We start from the raw sequence: 15,974 nt of genomic DNA on the forward strand, positions 1-15,974 counted from the left end.
AACTAATTGGATGCCTAATTTGCATCTTTGACTGGCCACTGGTCAATTTATGCCTTCCTGCTGAGCCAAATTGTTCTGAAACACCACCAATGGCTTTTTGGAGTGCTCCAATATTGGCACCAGTGTGTGGGATTTTAGTTGCTAGGCAAACACACACGCTAAGGATTTTCAGACGGGTTTGCATCATGCATTAATTTTCATCTCTAAGTATAAAAAGGGGAAAGTGCTGCCAGGTCCATCGTCTTCATTTTCGGATCCCTCTTCATCCCTTAAACCAGGGGTGTCCAAACTTGGCAACTTTAAGACTTGTGGACTTCAACTCACAGAATTCTGGGAGTTGAAGTCCACAAGTCTTAAAGTTGCCAAGTTTGGACACCCCTGCCTTAAACCTTGCTGCCCCTACCTTAAATCATTTCTATTACAGGTAGACCTCGACTTACGACCACAATGTAGTTAACAGTTGTTAAGTGAATGTCGCCCCATTTTACGACCTTTCTTGCCACCTCTGTTAAGGAAATCACTCCAGTTGCCAAGTGAATTTGGCTTCGCCAGATTTGCCAAAGGGGATTGTGTGAGCCCAGGATGCAGCAACCGTCGTAAATATGAGTCAGTTGCCAAGCGTCTGAATTTTTGATCATGTGATCACGGGGACGCTGTAATGGTCATAAGTGTGAAAAACAGTCATGCCGTTTTTCAAGACCATTGTAACTGTTGGAACTTCAAATGGACACTAAATGAACCGTGGTAAGTAAGGACTACCTGTAAATTGGCTATATTAAGCTATTATTTTGTTGTTCACATTTATTACTTCAAATTTTTTTTCTTTCTTTTTTGCTGCTGCAGTCACCTCTACAAATTTTTTCAGTTTTTCTAAACTACTTTCAGGTGGTTGTGCAGAGAAGGATAAGGTAAAGGTAAAAGTTCCCCTCGCACATATGTGCTAGTCATTCTCAACTCTAGGGGGCGGTGCTCATCTCCATTTCAAAGCCGAAGAGCCAGGGCTGTCCGAGGACGTCTCCGTGGTCATGTGGCCAGCATGACTAAATGCCGAAGGCGCACAGAACACTGTTACCTTCCCACCAAAGGGGGTTCCTATTTTTCAACTTGCATTTTTTACGTACTTTCGAATTGCTAGGTTGGCAGAAGCTGGGACAAGTCATGGGAGCTCCCTCCATTATGCAACACTAGGGATTCAAACCCCCGAACTGCCGACCTTTCTGATCGACAAGCTCAGCATCTTAGCCACTGAGCCACCACATCCCTGCAAAGAAGGATAGAAATCTCTTACATTTAAAAACTAGAATGCTAATTAAAAAAAATAACACAGAGATTTATTTTGATGATCTGGCTGCCTAAAGGAGAGTTGGGGGTGTTCTGAATAGGGTAGCACAGGTTCACAGTTCATGTGAAAAATTTGAAGTACAACATTTTCTATATATGCAGATATGTGTATATGAACGCAGAAGGCAAGCAGCAAAACCATTTCTGCAACGTTGCCAGAAAAATTACATGGTTTTTTTTTCTATATATACATACACAAACTCACCACAAACTAAGCTTGACTTTATATGCACATAGACCACACACATACACACCCACGGTACAACCTGCTTATCGGTCCAATGGTCTACCGAGACCAATGACGGACTACTCCTTGCTGCAGATTTCAAACGAGAAGCTAGTAGCTTAGCATGAAGGATTTTGTGGCTTCTTGCACTGAGCAAGGAGTCAGGCTGGATGACTTATGAGGTCCCTTCCAATTCATACAAGCGAATTCACTCAGTGGAGTTCATTCCAATTGATGCATCTGTGCATCCTCTCCATACATACGGTATGTGTGCTCGGAAAGTTAAGGGAAATGCAAAGAAGGGAGAAGTAGTACTGTAGCTACACTCTTGCGTATGGCTCCCCGAGAACTATGTTCATACAGTTTATTTCATAGAATTATGGATAATTCACACGATGTATGTCTCCTAAACACAATATGTCTCCTAAACACAATATATGTCTCCTAAACTAGTCAAACAGGCTGTGTCTCCATATTTCATTATGCCCCCCAACACCACCCCAGAAATAAACTGAGGTCAACTCAAAGTTGGCCCACCTCTGCTTCATTTCCAATCGATTTGGGTTAACCCCAAAAGATAGAGGAAGCATCGTTCAATTTGAGGGAGCTTAATCAGAGGAAAGTCACATGAGTTACAATATCAGCCACAGTCTGGGCAGGACGCAAAAGGTATGGAAGGTAAATTCTGGTGCCTGTTTCTAGAACAATTTCCTTTCCTGATCACATATCACCAAGTTGTTCCTGGCTACTGGTTGACTGAGCTATCCCCATCTTTGCAGTTAAGGCTATTATGGTCTGTGGTGCTGGACCAATCCATGCTCTCATTGGGAAAAACTCAACTGGAGATGTCCATCCTAAAGCAGGAGCAACCTCACATCAGGCTTCAAGACAATTAGCACTTCCTCGACCCATTTTAAACCCTCACACTACAATCATATACAGATATCATTTACCTTTAGGATCGCTGTAGCAAAATGTGCTAAGATACTAAGCTGGGAAAATTCTGTTTGGAAATCTTGGTATAAGACAGATTTGAATAAGATCAATAGAGACTGTATATTGAATATGAAGCTATTTATACATTGGATCAAGGCGCCCAATAACTTTTTACAGCATTGTTGGAAAACAGGATAGGAAGACTCTGCATTGGCTTCTGTGACATGCCCAGCATAACTTCATTTTCCTTACATAAAAGCGTCGATGGGAAAGCAGGAAGTGGATGAGTGGAATGCACTGGTTTGAAAACACAAAACGTTGCACCAGTCTTATGTCTCTGTAGATGAAGAGCAAAAACTTCTCTGAACCAGCTTCATTCATATCCGTGTCTCCAGACGCGGATTTCTCACTGGTTCCTTCAGCACTTGAATCAAAAAACCCTGAAGTCAGATGAAATTGTAGAGATCATGGTCTCAAACTTGCTTGTGGTGATGTGGACATTCCATTTCCTGGAAGATGGGACACTTAAAAAGAGATGCGTGAAAGTGTCCTTGCCAGTGTAGGCGATGCTACTACGCAACCAGTTTCTGAGACTTGATCGATGCATCCTTGTTTTCAACTACTGCTACCACATCAAAAATATAATTCAGGGCTTATGGTTTTCTTTTCTTTTTTTATTGCATTAGGAAACAAAACAAAAATCCCCCATTAAAGCATTAAGACAGCCCTTTGATGTCCCTGCCAAAAGGATATGGTTGATTTACAGATATGCTGCCGGATACAGTTTTCCTGCCGAACCGTTCCTCTTAACCTTCGCTCTTGTTCACACGTGCTCTCTCTCTCTCTCTCTCTCTTTCTCTTTCTCTCTCTCTCTCTCCTTTGCCCGTTGATTTGAAAGTTGATCAGGGAGATTAGTTCACCGGGCAGCATGCGCATGCGTGGAGCATTTGTTTCACAGTGATGTGGCTACTCCATGCCACTTCGGAGGATTTGATTGGCTGCGATCAACATGACGCTGATAATAAAGGCCATAGCAAAAGCGCATATTAAACTCTTCCGTACGCAGGTCTGTCGGTTTTGTTTCTGGGAATGCACTAAAGAGAAATAAAAAAAAGGAGGGGGAAGAGGTAAAAAGTGAAAAATCGATTCTTTCTGCGTGAACAACAGATACTTTTTTTTTGAGCAGTTTTTATCTGGTGTATAAAAGGGGAATCAAATAGCTGTTCTGACCCAGCTCTCCAAACAGAACAAACCCTCTGAAGTGAACTCAAAAGATTCCTTTATTAGGAGTGCTAGCAGCCCCGGCAAAAAGTTTCTCTCTCACTGCAGACTAACTGTCTGGAAGTCTAGCTGGCTGGAAGATGAATAGTTGTCTGCCACATCTATTCATCCCCGCCCCCTGCCTTTTATCCCCAGAGTTGGGATGGGGCTTCGCTAGCAGCTGTGGCTCTTCCATCCCAAGGATCGGCCCATAGATTTCCACTGCTCTCCTCTCCTCTGCCTTCGACACATCTGCATATCAGTCACTGGACCCAACTGTTCCTCCTCTTCTTCATCAGCCACCTCCAGACCTGGGGGCTGTTGACTCTCCATCTGAGGGCTGACAAATGGCCCAGGCTCCGCCTCTGCCTCTTTCTCTCTCTCTGCCAGCTCCACGTTCCCTCTTCCCCCTCGGAGCTCTCAGGTTGCCTTGATGCTGATCCTGACTCCCACCCCACCTCCTCATCTGATTTGGCTGCTAGAGGGGCTGGCAGCTGACAAGCCACAACAATAGCAATTGCAGCAGCACGTAGACTTGTATATCACTTCACAGTGCTTTACAACCGTCTCTAAGTGGTTTATAGAGTCAGCATATTGCCCCCAACAATCTGGGTCCTCATGTTATCAACCTCGGAAGGATGGGTTAACCTTGAGCTGGTCAGGATTGAACTTCTGGCAGTGGGCAGAGTCAGCGTGCAATACTACATTCCAACCACTATGCCACCAAGGCTCCAAATGCAATTTCTTCCAAGAGATTGCCACTGGGGAAAATAGACATAGCTCAGGGTTGAATTATTGCACTCTAGAAATGGCTAGTATATACTAAATATGCAAAAGTAAAAAGTTGAGGCTGTAATTTTACTTTGTAATTTACTGCACTGAAAAAAGTTGGAAGTCAATGCTCCCACCCCCTCTTTTTTCCTTTATCCCACACTTGTCCCTTTCTTTTCCCTTCCCATTTCCCTACTATCTTTATTTTCATTTCTATTTTAAAACATAACAATTATAGAATCAATTGGCTGGAAGGGACCTTGGAGGTCTTCTATTCCAACTCCCTGCTCAAACAGGCTGCCCTATACTATGGTATATTCTAGACAGATGGCTGTCCAGTCTCTTCCTGATATCCTTTTATTATTTATTATAATCATCCTAAAAAAAAAACCCTCTGAAATAATAAAAAAGAATTATTCTATTCTTGGTGCAATGGATCATTAGTGTGACTGATTATGTTAACTTTGCCTTATAATGAAAAGTCTACAGGGAAAAAAAAACAACCAGAGAATATCTTAACCAATAAAAGATCTTTTAAAAACACTCTCAAAAGAAAAGTCAGAAAGAAAGAAAGAAGCACTAAGCCACATGATGGCAGTAGATCCTGACAATTTCCTCAACTTCTAGGCCCACATGTTGTGCAAAGCCACGATTTAAGTAACTTGTCAAATAAACCACATTTGGCTGAGTTCCAACTATCTTCTTGGCCATGGAGTGAAGTTTATCAAGCACAATAAATGGCTTTAGTCAATACACTCAGCCACAAACATCACGGCTTTGCAATCTATGACCTCAATCTATGATTTGCAAACTTGGTGCCTGAGTAACGGATTTGATTTTTTTTTTTAAAAAAGTATGATTAGGAATCTTGTTTTTTCCTGAAACAGGATTGCCGTGTGTTTTATCTGACAGAAAAAAAATCCTCTATTGCAGGAGTGTCCAATTTGATTTTGTTGAGGGCCACATCAGGGTTGTGTTTGACCTCAGGGGGCTGGGGTGGGCATGGCTGGGGTAGACGTGGCCAGGGTAGATGTGGCCAGCTTGATGTCACTCATGTTGGGGGCACCTGTGGTGGACAAGTGCTAAGGCAGGACTTCCCTATTTTTTTCCTCAAGCCACAATGGCTGAAGATTCCTTGCTCTGAACCAAGATCACAGAAATCACATAATGGCTTAGCCTATTTTGAATTAATTCCTTCCTTCCTTCTCTTTTTCCTTCCTCTTCATTCTCCTTCCTTCCTTCCTTCCTTCCTTCCTTCCTTCCTTCCTTCCTTCCTTCCTTCCTTCCTTCCTCTTTTTCCTTCCTTCTTCATTCTCCTTCCTTCCTTCCTTCCTTCCTTCCTTCCTTCCTTCCTTCCTTCCTTCCTTCCTTCCTTCCTTTACACCAAATGTAGCCAAAAAGGCGAGGCACGGAGGAAGCGATGGTCTGTGGCAATCCCTGCACCTGGAACAGCTGATTGGGGGTATTCCGGGAGGCCGATTCACCCGCTAATCAGCTTCTCGTGCTGAATCAGGCTGCAATAATGTCCTGAAGCTGACCTGGCTGTTTGCTATTTGCTGCGAGGACGTGTTGAGTTTGCAGCAGCCATCACATTCAGAAAGCACACACAAGTAACTGATTCAGCAGGATTCAATAATTTCTCTTTATATATAATATAACACATTAAGTAAATATACAATGCCAAAAGCAGGTTTTACAAAGTGGTAGTTAAGCAGAGAAGTTTCACTTTCAATTTTAGTTTCAGATATCAGCACAGCAGGCAGCTCCTTGCTGTCTCCTTCCTTGTGACTCACACAGCAAATACTGTTCGTTTCCAAACAGCCCCCAACTCTCTCACACACTGACAGGATGTTAGCCATATGAATACCATGGATGCTGGTAGGTAGAGGCAGAATTTTTTTTTCTTATTTTCCTCCCCAAAAACTAAGGTGCTTCTTATACTCCGGAGCATCTTATACTCCAAAAAATACGGTAACAACTGCTGTCAAAAATGGAAAATCAAGCTTGGTCATGCGATTGCCACAAATTACAACCTTCATAACATATGACAGAAATTCCAGGCTCCAGTATGGGAGAATGTTGAAGGATTACCTGTACAAGTGAAACATTTCACTTGTTCAACGTGCTCTATGAGGAGGAAGAAAGTCAAATCATTTTATGTGTTCTATGTGTGAAAGAAACCCACCTTCAAATTCCGTTTGACAATTACCAGAGTTCTCATTTAAACTCTCCTCTTCAGTGATGATAATATTTTCAATGTCCTTCATTGTTAAATGATCCTGGAATGCATGGTAGAGGATATGTTTAAGCTCCTCCAGTGTTATCCGTTGCATGTCAAACTGGGGAGAGAAAATGGGAGAATTTAGTCAGAGTTTGCACCAAAACACTATCAAAGGTCCTTGCACTTTGTTCAAACCTGTCCCCCAATTTCATAAGAGATATACGCTCACAAAGAAATGGCCTCTTTGTTCTCAGACCTTTTCAGAGCAAAATGTTAGCCAGTGAAATGGGACTTGCTGGCCTCCCAAATCCAATACTTTTATTATAGAATAGAGTAGAGTAGAGTAGAGTAGAGTAGAGTAGAGTAGAGTAGAGTAGAGTAGAGTAGAGTAGAGTAGAGTAGAGTAGAATAGGGTAGGATAGAATAGAATAAAATAGAATAGAATTCTTCATTGGCCAAGTGTCTTTGGTGCATCTGCTCTCAGTAAACATAAGGAGAATAAAAATACATTCATCAAGAATAAAAAGGTACACCACTTTGTGATAGTCAAGGTTACTAATAAGCTATCAAATCGTACTAGGAAACGAATAAAAACAATATAAATTGAAAGATACAAGCAACAGGGTTATAATCATAAGTGGGGAGAGATAGATACTAGGAAGGAAGAGAAGAATAATAGCAGTACATTCTTGGTGAATTATTGACAGTGTTGTGGGAATTAGTTATTAAGCAGAGTGATGACATTCGGGAAAAAAGTGTACAGCTCTTGGTATATCCCCAGGGTGTCTGTGAAATCTGCACGCACACACACACACACATACACAAATCAGTTGTTAGGTTTTATCCTAAGGCAGCAATGGCAAACCTTTTTTGGCTCGTGTGCCAAAAGAGGGGGAGCATTGGGGGGGGTGGTCACACGCTGGTGTGCCACACCCATAATGCAATGCACGATCCTCAGCGCACATGCGTGCATGACCAGCGCTCCCCCCATTTTTTGCATGCTTTTTTCACCCTCCCCAGGCTCCCGAGGCTTTATAGGAGCCTGGGGAGGGCAAAAACAGCTTCCCCTGCCCCCCCACAGGAGGCCCTCCGGAGGCTTCAGGAGCTTCCCTGAAGCTTCCAGAGCGCAAAAAACAAGCCCTACAGGCAAACCAGAAATTCGGGAATGGACTTCCGGTTTGCTCATAGGGTCGTTTTTTGTCCCCCGGAGCCTTCAGGGACCTTCAGGAGGCTTCCCTGAAGGCTCCGGAGGACTAAAAATGGCCCTACGAGCAAACTGAAAGTCCATCCCCAAACTTCCAGTTTGCCCGTAGGACCATTTTTTTGCACTCCGGAGGGTTCAGGGAAACTCCTGAAGCTTCCGGAGGGCCTCCTGGGGGGGGGGGACAGGGGAGGCTATTTTCACTCTCCCCAGGCTCCTATAAAGCCTCTGGAGAGGGCGAAAAATGGCTTTAAAAAAGGCTGAACTCAGCTGGCCAGTGTACGCATGCGTGCGTTGGCCAGCTGACACGGCAACGCCTCGCCTGCCCTGACAAATGGCTCCATGTGCCATCTGTGCCATGTGTGCCATAGGTTCGCCGTCCCGGTCCTAAGGCATCTTTCTGAAGAACGTGTAGCTTGACTATGTGTAGGCTAGCTGAATCGACCTTTGGAGGCTGATCTCCTCAGTATGAGATGCAGCCATGTGGCTATGGAATCTATGCAGAGACATAATTTCTTTGGTTAGGTCATGAAGCATCATTTGAAAGAACCTGCCAGAGTCCTGTCTATATGGAGGTTGGCTGAATAGTAAGAGAACATAGGAACAAATAACCTTCTAGTGTCTTTGGAGGCATCATGGTTGTCCCAAAGGTACTTTTCCAAAAGGCACCTAGACTTAACAGAACCGAAGAAGCTTTTTGGATGAGAAGCAAAATGTTTTTAAGTGGGAAAAACCCAAGAAAGTCCAATCACTTTTTGGAAAAGTGCCTTTGGGATAGTTTTCCAATCCAACCCCATCTGAACAGGGCACTGAAGACTGCACACCCAACACAAGGAAGCAAAGATTTTATACTGAGATAGCAACAGATTGAGTTCCCTAGGTTGAATGAACCCAATACTTATGCATGTACATATATTTTATAATTATAAATAGATACATAAACATCCAACTTAAAAAAACCACATTTCACTTCTTGTCCTTTACTTTCCTCACAGACCCATTAACTATTTCTTATTTTATGCCGTTGTGATCATTATTTAAAGAGTCTGTTATCTCCTTTTATTTAACCCATACCATCCCTTTATCATTTTGCAGTAAAATTTCAGCGACAACATTTGAAGAGGTCCAGGGAAACTCATAATATCTATTGGTGAGTTCTCCATGGATTCTGCATATTTTTGTGAATTAGATATCGTATGATGTAGTTCAACAAAGAGCAAACATCTCAAACCTCTGATTGGTAGTAGTGATGATGATAAATGACAATAGCACAACAACTCAGGGGCTGCCACAAAGAAGAGGGAGTCAAGCTATTCTCCAAAGCACCTGAGAACAGGCCAAGAAGCAACTGGTGGAAACTAATCAAGGAGAGAAGCCATCTACAACTAAGAAGAAATTTCCTGACAGTTAGAACAATTAATTAGTGGAACAACTTGCCTCCAGTAGTTGTGAATGCCCCAACACTGGACATCTTTAAGAAGATGTTGGATATCATTTGTCTGAAGTGGTGTAGAGTTTCCTGCCTAAGCAGGGGGTTGGACTAGAAGATCTCCAAAGTCCCTTCCAACTCTGTTATTCCATTCTAACTACAGAAACCAAGTGGCATACAGCACATGAATATAACCTATGTCAAGTGTCAGATCCTAAACCAGTGATGGCTAACCTTTTACATCACCGTGTGCTGACCTGCGTGCCACAAATGGCACACAAAACTGTCCTGCCTGGACCGTGTGGCCTCACTGGCCTTTGTGTGCACGGGACAGTGAAACCTGGAAGAGCAGCATTCCAGCACGCATGCATGTGCTGGCACTAGAACTTCCGGTTTCCAGCACCGCTGCCTCCCCGATTAACAGCTGGCCATCACAAATAGACGTGACGAAAACCCGGAGGTTTGGGTGCCGGCGCATGCATGCACACCAGCACGCTGCTCTGCTTCTGCGTTTTGGTGCTCCTGCGCATGCAGAGTCCAGCTGACTGGCGCATGTGTGTGTGCACAGGAACGTGGAAGAGACGCCAGCAAGGCTACATGTCCCGCGTGGGATGGCTCTGCGTGCCGCTTCCGGCATACGTGCCATAGGTTTACCACCATTGTCCGAACCTCTACAACTGGTAGGTGCTGGATATATATTTCTAAGCGTGAGCTTGATAGAAGAACTGCAAAGGTTATTTTCCTGTTGCCCACAAGAGGTAGCCAAACACATTTTTTAAAAGGAAACAGCTCCTGAAGTGTGAATGTCACAAATGACACTGGCTTTTTATAGTAACTCCAGATGCCAGAGAAAAGAAATGCAGAGTTTGTAAATCAGCCAGCTTATGGCTTGGTAAGCAAGCCAGTCAGGTGGGCATCACTGTCAGCTGTGGATGATAAAGGAGAAAACTTTAGCAATTGATTGATGGCTATTTTTAGTAACGGCTGTGCAGGTGAACTAGTTGGGTGGGTGAGCTTTTTGGCATTATAGCAAAGGTTTCATTGAGCCACAAAAAGGAACTTAAGAAAAAAAAAAGGCCTTGCAAATATTACTCAGAACTCTGCGTTGCACAAAGAGCATCTTTTGAAGCAGAAATAGAACACTGGTCTTCTGGACGAAGGATGAAAACAGTCAGAAATGACTGGGAGTTGTTTTCAAATTATCTGGATGGCCAGAAGCTGTGATGATTGCTCTTACTTTCAGATACAAGGCATACGGTGGCTACAGCCAGAACCAGTTGATGGTGGTTACATCCCCACTGCCAGAGATAAAATACAGCACGAGTATTCTTCAATTACTCATTAAAATTGGGACTGATAACACTTTTGCTAATCATCATCATCTTTTAACAAACCCGTAATTCCTTGCAGGGTGGAGTCTGGGCAACTGGATGGAGCTAGCAGAGTGTTTTAATGGCTGGATGTCCTTCCTGTTGCCAATGCGGAGGTTTGTTCAAAAATATATATTTGTTGTGGCCTGCCAGTGGCCAGTGGAGCTGGCAGCAGAGTCGGACAGCGAGGAGGTTGGGGAGGAGCATGGGCCAGTCCTGGAGGCTGGGGAAGGCTCAGACAAGGGCTCTGCATTGGAGGCAGAGGTGGGGTCGAGGCCATCTGGCAGTGATGAGATGCCTACGGAGCTAGACAGCAGTGAGGCAGAGGAACAGCTGGAGCCTGTTCCCAGTGTGCGCATGCACAGAGCTGCCAGAGGAAAAGAACAACTCAGAAATCAGGGTATACTTGGGAGTAAAGCCGGAGGTAGAAAGTGAATGGCCCCTCCCATAGGAAATAAAAGAGGAGCGAAAAAGGAGTGGGCTTTTGCAGGAAACAATGCATTTGTCATTAGATTATTATTAGATTATTTTCATGAGTGTGAATCTCAGAGACTCTGTGCCCAGTCTTTCCTTGCACAGCACCTCATTTGGAAAATATTTACATGGCAGCTTTCCAAGATAGATAAGGACTGTGGTCATATACCTTTGAAAGACTGTTTGCCAGGCCTTGCTGAATGTGAATGAGAGGAATTCTCATTCGTTTAATAGAATGGGTTTTGTTGGGACCAGGACTCTGCCTCGTGCTTTTTGGGGAAGCCTAGATCAGAACAGTAATCTCAATGAGAAATGAGAATGAGAAATATCTTTCTCTATATAGGATCGAACTCACAGACTCCTAATTCTGAGGCAAGAGCGCCACCTCTCAGCTACAGCACCACTCCAACACTTTTGCTAATGATGCAGTCATAAAATAGAACATGATGTGACCATGCCTGAGTTACAACGTCAGTTAATCAGTTTTACCTGCAGTTTAGCAAACTTCCAGGGGCCGTTAAGCACAAGGTCACATGACCATGGCTTGTGACTTCCTGCTGGCTTCCCCATTGACTTCGCTTGTCACAGTTGGAAATTGACAGGGAAGGTTGCAAGAACACATTGGGATGTTGCTATGGCTGTAACTTGGAGGACCGGTCCTAAGTCTCCTTTTCAGTATTTTTGTAACTTTGAATAGTCACAGAACAAGTGGCTGGTGGAGGAAGATTAGAGACAACTTTTTTTGGCTATGCTCCAGCAAGTGACAAAACATAATCGCCTTTAGTGACTCTCAGAAGCTAAGAATAATCCTGGTTATTTAAGAGGATTCCTGGACAGTTATCTATATCTGAAAGATTGCAGAAGAAGAAAATGATGTTTTCTTCTATATTGTTGTCAAGAAAACAACACAGGAGTTGGGCTTGACTCAAAGGATACATTGCTTGGTCTCAGAAATTAAGTAATATCACTGTCAGTGTTCCAAGTAATACACCCATCAAAAGCAGAACTCCAAGGCAGGTAGATTCCTCAAAGAACCTGTTTATTGGATGCATTAAATCAGCGCAGTCAGTGAAAACCAACTCTGAAAAGTTTTCCCCAGTAATGACATAATTAAAATAGCATTTAATACCCTCCCCTATTGTCACAGGTCACATTCTCCACTCAGGACCTTTGGCAGGCTCCTTGGTTAACTTTCCTCCTCCTTCTACTGGCCCCTGTGCATTTGACCTTGGTTCCCACGAGAAAGCTTTTTGTTTGACTACTAGCTAGGTTAACATGTCCCTCCTCCCCCTTACGAGTTTGTGGCAAATATGAGGCAACAGAAGATGGCTTCAGTCAGATTCGCTTCAGAGTTGACAATCAGCCCCAGTGAGGATTTGGATGGGAGACCACTTAGATTAGTGTTTTTCAACTTTGACAGCTTGAAGATGTATGTGCTTCATCTTCCAGAATTCCCCAGCCAGCATGCTGGGAGTTGAAGTCTGAATGTCTTCAAGATGACAAGGTTGAAAAGGACTGACCTAGATATCTCAGAGCTGCAGGATAGTCTGGGAAGATGGAAACACAAACTGGAAGAGACAATGGGAAGCCATTTCTGCAATACTGCCAAAAGTGTAGATGTAGTCACCAGAAATCTCGCTTAATTTAAGGGCTCCTATATGCATTTTTTAATAATGTGTGTAATGACATCAACATCACTGTGGTTTCTGCCAGATGCCCATCATTTTACCCTAACTGCAGACTAAACACCACGTAATACATTACTCCCCTACACTTACTCAGCTGACTGTTAAGACCAAACTATAGTACAGTTTAGTGCTGTGTTTCCCATTCAGGCTTTTAAAACAGTGAGATTGGGTCATGATGTCCTTGAGTCTCATTTACCAGCAGTTACAGGTAGTTCTTGATTTAGGACTATAATCGGAACCAGAATTTCTGTTTATTCATCCTTGTGGTTGTAAGTTGAATCTGACCTGATTATACAACATTTTTTACAGCAGCAAATCGCTGTGGTTGTTCAATGAATCCAGCTTCCCCAATTTTTGTAATTTTGTTTTGTCAGAATTTGGCAAAAAAAGATTTCAGCGCCTTGATATTTATGTCATATACTTAAAAGTCTTAAACTTTCTATTGTTTATATACCTTACAGTGTTGGATATAAAACCAAAGTCAGGAAAGTAGATATTCTATCATTAGTTTCATCTTAAACTACTGATGTAATGAGCATTATGAATTTCTGGCTTTTGCATTTGAAGTTAGGTATAACTCTGGTTTCTCTTCACATCACATAAATCTTTGCCTATTACTGATCTTTTCAAACTGACCTGGAAAACTTTGCTTAGAGAATGAAAGAAAGTGTTATAAATTAATATCTGTGGGAGTTGAAACCCTCCACCAATTTTTGACAATCTTTCAGCTTTCCTGTGCAAGATACTGCTTTTTTTTGGCCTCTTACCAAGGTCATTTTAATCATGCCTTTAAATAATCTTTGCAAAACATCCATCAGAGAGGAAAATCTTCCTTCTTCGCAGAGATTCTCAGAATAATCTCACGACCAAGAAGGATGGCAGGATCCCTTGATCATTCTAAGGAAGGTTTGAAGTGAATAAGGCATAGGTGCCCTAAGCCTTCAATCTGTGGGCCAAAGGGACACAATGTGAAGCTTTCCTGGCAATAGCTCAAACCTGATTTTTTTACTGAGTTGTTCAGAGTTTTTATTCCTGACTTTTCATATTAGACTGTAGCCCTGGTGATTTCTCATCAAAGCATTAACTTAGCCTAGCTCTTGCTTAGCATCTGAATCCTGACAAGGTGGACCAAGTACTCCACTTGTTAAGATGGGGAAGGGACAGATTTACACCATACTAGCTGATGACCTGCTGTTGCCCAAGTATTTATTTACCCCAACCCTCCTTCCATGAACGTTGCCGCAATTTCTAATGTTGGATTTCCCCCCTTACCAGAGGGAGCCCCCTAGTGGAGTACTGTGAAGCCCTTACCATGGCAACTCCTCAGCGCTGTTCAGTAGAAGCCATTTTATGGCAGTACAGTAGAAGCCATTTGAAGGCACAACAGGCTGTATTTTAACAGAACACACAACCCCAAAGGGTATGCCATGCCCACCCAGTCACATGCCCACCAAGCCATGCTCATCAAGCCACGCCCACAGAACCGGTAGGGAAAATTTTTGAATTTCACCACTGTAGATAACCATATGTTGACAATGACTTGAAGGCAGACAATCAATCAATCTTTCAGAAGAGTGGCTGGTACTATCCTAGCAAAGTTTGTAAGAAGTTATTTTTAATTAGGAATGTCAGCTCAAAGGGAAAATTGCAAAAATACGTGTGGGTTGAAGAAAATAGAAAAAAAATGCATTTATTGTGAAACAGTGTGAACCAAAAATTGGGAAACCTTATTGCATGATTTCATTTCCCCCTCCCCCCCCCAATTTTTTTAGGATATCTGACTGGCGAAAGAGAGAGAGGAGACAGAAGGGAAACTCAGATCAGATGAAAGAGATAAGCTAACATTTACTGCTATTGTTTATTGGATCCATTGAAGTATATGCCAGTGATGGCGAACCTTTTTGTAAATGTGTGCCAAAATTTTGTGTGTCCGCACAATAGCCCTCACCCACAATGCAATGTGCCCCACTCACCTGCGCATGCATGCATGACACACACACACACACATGTGGAAGCGGGAGTTTTCTCTCTCCCCAGGCTCCGGAGGCTTTCCTGAAGCCTGGGCAGGGCGAATACAGCCTCCCCCGGCCTTCTGGAGGCCCTTCGGAAGTGGATTGTTTCCGAACTTCTGGTTGGCTCATTGGGCCCGTTTTCGCCCTCTCCAGGCTCCAGAGGCTTTCCTGAAGCCTGGTGTGGATGAAAATGGCATCCCCCAGGTTCCAAAAGGCTGAAAATCAGGTGGCCAGAGTGCACATGCGCACCGGAGCTGATGGCTCATATGCCAGCAGATATGGCTCCATGTGCCACCTGTGACACGTGTGCTATTAGTTCGCCATCATGGGTATATGCCCTCAATGGGTCACTGGAGAATTTTGTCGCACAACTGTAAAAGCTGTGTATGGATTAATGACACTCCTGTGGACACTTTTATAGGATCCCAATGAACAAGAACTATATCTTTCACCTTATCCAGGTGGTTTACAGGCTACGGGATGATATATTAATGATGAATTGTATTGATGAATTGCATTATATATGAGTTAAGGTCATAATTTCAGAAGGGAAAAAAAAAGGAACGATGGGAAGATTAAGCTTGTGCTGTTTTGGAATGCTAAATTCTGCGGAACATATGTCCCATGCCCCTATTTCTCTCAACCTGGGTAGATTCATTTACAAATTAATTATTAGAGTAATAGCTGCTACTTTGAGAGGTAAAAGTGGTAAGGGGAATTAATCGAGAGGAGCAAGAGTACATTGTCAAATGGCAATTATTATTCTCATAAATCTAAGGGATACATTTATATTCCTCTTAATCTCTACAGTTTCAGCAGAACAATGTTTCTTAATTCATATTTCTTAATTAAAAGTTCCTCAGCAACTTTTAAGAACACATGGACTTCAACTTCCAGAATTCTGCAGCGTGTGTGTGTGTGTGTGTGTGTTTGTGTGTTGGAGTCCACACATCTGAAAGTTGCTGAAGTTAAGAAATGGTGCTATAGAACTCCGTGATGATGATATGTCGTGCTGCAAAGCAGAGCAAAGTGCAGAGGAGAGCTA

General features: G+C 43.1%; 1 protein-coding gene across 6 annotated transcripts in view; it reads right to left on the reverse strand.

The window, feature by feature from the left end:
* Nucleotides 1-1,586: 1,586 nt before the first annotated feature.
* CALN1 (calneuron 1) overlaps nt 1,587-15,974 on the reverse strand; it is a 402,285-nt gene continuing 387,897 nt past the window's right edge. For all 6 annotated transcript variants that reach the window (XM_081941437.1, XM_081941438.1, XM_081941440.1 and 3 more), the window contains 2 exons: nt 6,720-6,873; nt 1,587-3,597 (listed from right to left, as the gene is read on the reverse strand). In XM_081941437.1, the coding sequence (XP_081797563.1) occupies nt 3,470-3,597; nt 6,720-6,873 (282 nt within the window). In that variant the 3' untranslated portion in view covers nt 1,587-3,469. The remainder of the gene's footprint in view (nt 3,598-6,719; nt 6,874-15,974) is intronic.

This window comes from Natrix helvetica, assembly GCF_964273705.1.
Source record: "Natrix helvetica genome assembly, chromosome: 2".
Lineage (NCBI taxonomy): Eukaryota > Metazoa > Chordata > Lepidosauria > Squamata > Natricidae > Natrix > Natrix helvetica.